The following is an 8289-nucleotide window of genomic DNA, read 5'->3' as shown; positions in this document are numbered from 1 at the left end:
GAAATTCTCTATCTGATAACCAATCGGTACGTCCGACAAACATTTTGGTTATACAAATGTAACAGCAGACTCAGCTTTACTATAGTTACTTCTTTCCTTTGAATTCACAATCTAGGAACATTTATTTGGCATTGTAATGTTTTTGCTGACAAGTCATGGACAGTCATGGAGACGTCTGCCTTGAACTTGGCAAGTCTTGTTTCTTTCCATCGATAATATATATTTTTATATAATGTATTTATCACATTGTATGAATTGAATAAGAAGTAATAATTATTTATATAATCTCCATTAAGAGAGTTGACAATACGCTATATTTTATCAAAATAAAAATATATAAACGTAATATATACTATTCGATAAAACACATTTTGAATGCATATTTAGGCCTATTATGAATTATTCTCGCATATTTTATTCGTATTTATTATATATTAAATGTGTGCATCGTCAATAAAATTAATATATGATTTATAATAATCAATATTTTAATCTAAGGCACATGAAAAACAGAGAAGAGCAGAAGCATTACTGCGTGGAGGAAAATTTGAAGACGCAGCAAAGTGTCATGAAATTGTGGCTGATCTCTTGACGGAGGCTCATGCACAGCTCGAGTCCAATCTCATACATATACATGCACCTACATTATCCTCTCAAGAGACGCCAAAATTTCTGACACCAATTCAATCACTTGTCACTTTAGACTCTCTCAGTTTACAACGAGATTATCATAAAAGGCAGGCAGCTGTTGTCAGGTACTTTTAAATCTCAAATTATTTGTTTTATATTTTAATCTTATATATGACTTTCTATTAATAAAAAAAAATATTTGTTTTTAGAATGAAACAAGTGCAATACGAAGAATATAAAGCAACATTAGAAAATCATCAGAAAGATCTTAGTAAACATGTAGCTAAATATACTGAAAAAGATAATTGTACAAATATAAGGATTGATAAGTTTGATGGTTCTTTACGTCAAGCTATATACAAAACAATCGATGAGCAAGATAGCCTTTTAGGCTTGATACCCTTACCTGATGCTGAAGAAAAAAGCTTCAAACATCCAAAAGATACTGGCACTGTTATAGAGGAACTTAGAACTGTTAACAGCCAATTACGATCTCTTGTGGGGAGTTTACTTAGTCAACTGGAAGCAAAAGAAGAAGAAGTACGCCAGCTAACAGAACGTCTTTATGCTGTTTCTGTCAATTCCAATGATGACATTAGATCGGAAGAACCTCTACGTCTTGCTCCATTACCACCTCTAACGCCTCTTGAAATGCCACTTTTTGACTTTACATCTTCATGAACTATAGATTTTATATATCTAAAATCAGAAAAAAAAAGCTTCAGAAAAGAAATATAGAAAAAAATTAACATTGAGAAATTATATTTTATTATATTAATTAGCACTGTAAAAATATTGCTATATTTCCAAATATATTATTATATTGATAATTAAATGTAAATGTATAAATTTTATATAAGCAACATATAATAAAGCACAATGTAAGATACAAAAACATATTTATTTTAATAATAATTAATTAAAAATAAATTATTTAAATAACATAATAATTTTAATAATATATAAAATAATATATTATTATATGTAACAATATTTTAATGATATATGTATATTACTATAGTATATATTACAAAGAAGAATAAAAAAGTGATCAATTGGATAAAATATTATGTTAAATGACTTATATAATAGAGAGATAACCAATAAGCATAATATATTGCAAAAGCACAAAGAAAAATATCACATACTCTAATTAAATTTATAATTGTTAAGCCTCTTTGCGTTGAATGTATCATAAATATTCATATATTATTATAGCTCAAAATTGTCTGATGTTTGTAAATATTTGGCATGTGTGCAAAGTTAAATATATTAAAGATTAAAAAATAAATCAATTATATATTATATTAAATTAACTAATATATAAATATATTCTTATTATATATAAATATATCATTAGTTTTTGATTTTTTAACCAATATTCTTGTTTAAATGTGATATAATAGAAATATCGAAATATACGAATCTAACATATGAATATATACATATATATGTATATATACATATTTTTCTTTGAGGATTGTTTCTAAATTGCAAATGAACATCTCTCAGTTAATCAAAATGATTGGTTAAGGGTTTATAAGTAAATTTTTGTGCCGTTTTACAAAAGTTTAGATCATTTTTAAAATTAATTTTATATATTTTAATAATTAATTACAAAGCATTTTAATTTTGACAAATAAAAACTTTCTGTATAAATTGTATTAATTATCGGTCAAATAATTCGATGAGCGCGATTCGCGAAGTGGTTACGATTTTTGTGGGACAAGCTGGAACACAGATATCGAATGCTTGTTGGGAATTATTCTGTTTAGAGCACGGGATTGAACCTAATGGAAATTTAAAAAAAAAATACTCAACAGGCAATTTCACATCATTTTTCTCGCAAACACAGGTAAACTATTGCAATAAATGTTCTAATTATAAAAGTTATACATATTCAATTAATCGATAAGTTAATAGATAATTAAAAATTCTTAAAAAATCTTGATTTCAGAAGAGATATATTTAAAGAAAAAGCAATGAATTTTTTTAGAAGCACATTATATATAATTGTTATAATATTTTTGCTATTGATGGTATTACTTTGAGGAATAATAATAGTTTCTTTTTTTGAACTTGATATTTTCCCTAATAAAATGTATATGGTAGATATAAAAAAAAGTTAATAAATAAATTTATTGAAATATTTTTGTTAAAAGCACAAAAAACATTGAATTTTTATAAGTACAATATTTTAGGAAGGATTGTTTACACCGCGTACCATAGTAGTTGATTTAGAACCAACGGTAATAGATGAGATTAAAACTGGCGCTTATAAAGAACTTTTCCAATTGGATTCTTTAATTACTGGAAATGAAGATGCTGCTGACAATTTCGCAAGAGGCTATTACTCGCTTGGTCAAGAGGCAATCGATATAACATTGGATCGTATTCGTAAAATATGTGAAAACTGTTCGAATCTAAATGCGTTTATAATTTCTAGGTAGGTAACTGTTATTTCAAAAATGTATAATATATTATTCTCGATTATATTTTTCCAATCTATTTAAGTTCCAATATTAACATTACATTAATTTAAAGTTAATAAAACTTGTCTCCACAGAAAAAATCCACTTATATAAAATCATAGATAAAAAAGTGGCCATATATAATTCTTTATATACTTCTTTCCCCGAGTCTTTAAATCATTTATAACTTCCTTCGAATGATAATATATATATATATATATATATATATATATATATATTCGAATGATAATATATATATATATATATATATATATATATATATATAAAATTCCTTTCTGAGTTTTTTACATAGATATTGGAAATATATATATTTAGATGTTCTTATTTAACTTTAATTCAAATTTTTCTCTCCTATTCATTTAAAATTATTCACATCAGGATACACGCAAATAGCAAAAATTAAGTAAACTAGAGAAGTAATTTGTAGATCAGTCGGCGGTGGCACAGGCAGTGGTTTTACGACTTTATTGTTAGAACAGCTCAGTGAAGATTATGCTAAAAAACTAAAGTTGGATTTTGCTGTTTATCCTGCACCAAACATTTCCACTGTAATCGTAGAGCCCTATAATTCCGTCTTAACTACACACGGCACTATGGACTATATAGATTGTTGTTTTATAGTAGACAATGAAGCATTATATGATATATGTGCAAGGTGCAAAATTTGTAGCAGAATTATATTAAATTAACAATAGAATTATTATAAAAATATCATATGATTAAAATAAATGAGTAAAAATAAAATTAAAGTGTGATATATCTCCCCATATATTAATATTGAAAAAATAATAAAAATCCTATATTGTAAATGATATTTGTTATAAAGAAAAATATTTTTGATTAAACGTATATATGCACACACATATTTATACATTTGTAGAAAATTAGACGTTGATGCGCCAACGTATACAAATCTCAATCGTCTGCAAGCACAAATTATTTCCAATATTACCGCATCAATGAGATTCGATGGTGTTACAAATTGGAACCTCGAAGATATAAAAACAAATCTTATACCATTTCCAAGATTACATTTCCCATTAATGGCTTTCGCACCAATTATACCTTCTTATAAAGCAGCATACTCGAATATATCGGAGCAACAAATTACGTTGGATTGTTTTGATCCTGCTAATCATGTATACATATATATAATATATACAGAATGCCTCAAAAATATCATCATCACAAGCTATAAATGCTACTAAAAATCAAATTAAGAAGAGAATATCAAATTTTATATTGAATGGCATTTAAAAATTAAAAAAAAAATAAATCGCATAATAAAAAATAATATAATCATTTGATACTTATGAAAGATTAAAAAAAAATGTTAAAAAAACATTAATATTTAATAACTATATAATGACTAATTAAAATTTTATTGATATATAGATGGTGAGATGTGATCCACGTATTGGAATGTATATGAGTTGTTGTCTGCTATATCGCGGAAATATAAAAAATATCAATGAGATTAAAAACATAATTAATTTTCTAAAAGATAAAAAATTTGTACGTTTTGTTAATTTTATTAAAACAAATTTTAAGGTAATTGTAATATTAATATTTATCGCAGATTGTAGATAAATAAAAACAGGTCATATTTCTATTATTTCAAGTATATTATCCTACTAAAATAAACTACTCATAAACTATTCATTTTTAGCTAGGATTTAATTATTTACCGACTGTTACGGTTCCCGGTGGTGATTTAACACCCTCAAAAGTAACTGTTGCAAACTTGAGCAATAATACTGCCATCCGGCATGCTTGGACTAGACTTGCATCAAAATTTGATTTAATGTATCAGAAAAAAGCTTTCTTTCATCATTATCTGGCCGAAGGTATAGAAGAAAGTAATTTTGCAGATGCTCGAGCTAACATAAGTGCTCTATTAGAAGATTATATTGAAGCCGAAACATAAACATATTTTACATATGTAATATTGAAATTTTATGCTGCCTAATACACATATGATGAGAATGAATTAGGTAATTAACAATCTATTATATATATAATATTGAGATTTCCTCAATATGTACTAACACATTATTCTATAATAAAAAAAAATTGCTTAATATATATTTTAATATACAGCATAAAAGATGTATTTCTAATTTTTCTAGATTGTTTTATATAACTATTATATTTAAAAAATATATATAAAATTTATATCTAGAGGGAGACATGTTTCTATTTTCAGAAACGAGCAAACGTGCGACATTAATAAAAATGTTCCAAAAATATAGGGAAGTTTAATGTAAAAAGATTTTATAAAAAATCAAATTTTATGAAAAGATTAAGTTTACGAATATATCTTACAGCATACACAGTATGTATCTATCCAACCAACTTTGCGTGTTACACTCAAGGCAAGATACGACTGTTTCTCAACATATATGTATTGTATAAAAATATGTATAAAAACATACATATATAATACTAAATAAAAACGATTTTTAACAATAAAATAATTTTTATAATTTTATATAAGCGACAGATATTAATTCTCTCTTTCTTTCTTTCTAGTCTAACAAAATATCAGATAAAAAAAATGTACAAATAATAATTCCAATAAATATTTCTAAATAACAAATATCATGATACTAATTGCAACTTCTTGAACTTCGTCATCTTTCTGATTTGAAGTAACACGGGTTTCCCACAATTGAAATTGATAACGTATCGAGTGATAAGTGGAGATCACTTGCCTCCCGCAAAGATGCGTATTAAATTAAAAGATAATTAATCATATAGACATTCGATAAGTTGTGATCTCTTTCAGATCGTATCACAGTCTATCGGAACAAAATATATTCCTATTAATAACCATCTACTAATATGACAATCTCTCTTTATACATTTTGAAGTGGTTCTAAATAAGCAGAATTTAAACTTTTTTTAAGGAAACACACGTGTTCGATTAAACTATAAAATTATATGTAATTTTTTGCTTGGATATATATTGCAAAATTGTTAGGTTGTATAGCTCTAAAAACAAATGTTCTAGATTAGATTGCGAGTCTAGAAAGCTCTTAAACTTTAATAAACAAATATCGCTCTCATTTTTTAATGATAAATTAGATCATAAAAAATTGTGTTATGCATATACTATATTTTCTGTGTTCCTGAACCTCTTGAAACCTTGTGAAGTATAAATGCAAGCCCATGCACACAATACAAATACATCGATATACACTAATGACTGCCATGTTGTGTTTATTTAAAATATCGTATGTTAAAATATCCTATGTTAAACAAATCTAACGCTATTAAAAAATAGAAACATTATTAAATAAGCAACAAATAATACGTAAAATATATTTTGTTACAAATTTAATTTAATAATGCATTGCATACGAAAAATCTAATATATGTGCGTAAAGTTTATGTATGTTGCATGCGTTCTCTGTTTGGTAAACAATCAGTCTCATACTTGCAAAAGTAATCTATATCAGACCCCATGTGATCAGCACTGATTACTAATCGGCATTATACGACGCAATGTGTACGCAGGAGTTTTTTATCAGAATCAATAATCAGCATATCACGATCACGGTCTAGAGTTCTTATTTACAACGGCACGAGAATATCACGTGAGATCCAGCTGTGCTCTTATCTATATCATGAGATTTTTGAACTCTCTCATTTATGACGACGGGTGTGCGCCATGCCGTCCTCGTGAACAAATTGAATCATAGCAACCAATACGATATTACATTATGCAAACTTTCCGTTTAATGTAATTTTATTCAAGCGTAACCTACATATTGCTTGAAATATTAATCAAATTTTATGTTTATAAAGAAAATATTTAATAAAATATCGATAAAAAAGATATTGGTTTCTTATAGTATTTCCAGGATATCTTTAAAATTTTCATTTTGGAACCATTGGATATCCTTTTAATCAAATTTTTTGATCAATGCAAATTTTTTTTTATGAAGTTGGATGATAAATACTACAGAACTTCGAAAGTGTTTGTATGTGTGTGTATTATAATTTATAACATTTATTTAAATACAATTTAATTCATAATATATTCTATGATCTTTTAAGTATGATATTTGCAATAATTTTTTTTATTCGATTTTATTAGATTAAAAATTATTTTTATATAAATGAAACTATATTTCTCATTCATTCTTTTCGACTTTGCTCAATTAAGCTATATCATTTAGAAACTACTTATTTAGTAGCGATAAGTTGACGACCGATGCGGATGTGATATCACGCAACGTATTTTGTTTATTGTTGTGCGCTTTATGTCCTCGTTTTTATACTGTATTACTCTGCATCGTTATCATATTATCCTCTATGATTTTACGTCAAACTGTACTATCAGACGTCAATTTTCTCAATCATGCAATTATGACAATGCGCGTACATAGTTCATATTTCACACTGCTAGCTCTTTGCCCGCGAATATGCGTCAGCGTTGCACTAGAGTTTATCAATATGCTTAAAAAATGATAAAAACTAAATAAGACTCCCTAGACACGCATATGTCGCACTTATCTCGCAAGCTTCTTCCTTTCTCTCTCTCTCTCTATCCTCTTTTAAAACAAAAATTTTCTTCCAACGAGACGTGGTAATAATTGTCGTGAATGACGCGCGAGTTTCTTATCTCAATGATTCGTGTGACGTTGTATTGTCGTATAAAATACCCGTCCGGCGCGACTTGCCATTAGTACTAGTCTTTCACATCTACACGATCAAATGAGGTAGAAAGCAGTATTTAAGTTTAATTTTTTGTATTTTAAACTTCCAAGTTATATATCAACGATCTAGTCAATACTTACAGTATATTACAGCAGACAAAAGGTAAGTCACTTTTTCTTTTATTTCATTTCCGGATTTCGAACAGATTATGTGAATCTGTATAAATGTTTTAAAATTCACAATATATAAAGAATATAAACTTTTGAACAAACATATCGTGCTCATGGATATGTAGCTATCTTTTTGTAAATTCAGCCATTTTACAAAAAAAATCTCGCGTTTTATGTATTAATTTTATATATTCTCTAAATATTCGGTATTTAAGGCACTTTTTAAAACGATAATTGTAAGCTTTTTTGGAAAAAGATTGATTTTACGACAAAATTGCAACAAATATGTAAAGATGACTGAAAGCCTCGCATGTTTCAAATAGCTTTAAACA

The 8289-nt window shown here is 26.7% G+C and overlaps 2 protein-coding genes across 2 annotated transcripts; both read left to right on the top strand.

The window, feature by feature from the left end:
* Positions 1-130: 130 nt before the first annotated feature.
* On the top strand, positions 131-1574 carry LOC126852178 (nuclear receptor-binding factor 2-like). Its single transcript, XM_050596678.1, has 3 exons — positions 131-189; positions 499-755; positions 840-1574. Exons 1-3 carry the CDS (start codon positions 166-168, stop codon positions 1309-1311), a joined length of 753 nt encoding a protein of 250 aa, XP_050452635.1. The 5' UTR covers positions 131-165; the 3' UTR covers positions 1312-1574.
* Positions 1575-2317: 743 nt separating this feature from the next.
* On the top strand, positions 2318-5049 carry LOC126852171 (tubulin alpha chain-like). Its single transcript, XM_050596670.1, has 6 exons — positions 2318-2485; positions 2832-3076; positions 3550-3777; positions 4003-4261; positions 4518-4673; positions 4792-5049. The coding sequence occupies exons 1-6, from the start codon at positions 2318-2320 to the stop codon at positions 5047-5049; spliced, it is 1314 nt and encodes a 437-aa protein (XP_050452627.1).
* Positions 5050-8289: the final 3240 nt, after the last annotated feature.

This window comes from Cataglyphis hispanica, chromosome 10 (genome assembly GCF_021464435.1).
Source record: "Cataglyphis hispanica isolate Lineage 1 chromosome 10, ULB_Chis1_1.0, whole genome shotgun sequence".
Taxonomy (NCBI): domain Eukaryota; kingdom Metazoa; phylum Arthropoda; class Insecta; order Hymenoptera; family Formicidae; genus Cataglyphis; species Cataglyphis hispanica.
The sequence above is the reverse complement of the archived record's forward strand: the minus strand, read 5'-3'. Positions and strand labels throughout refer to the sequence as shown.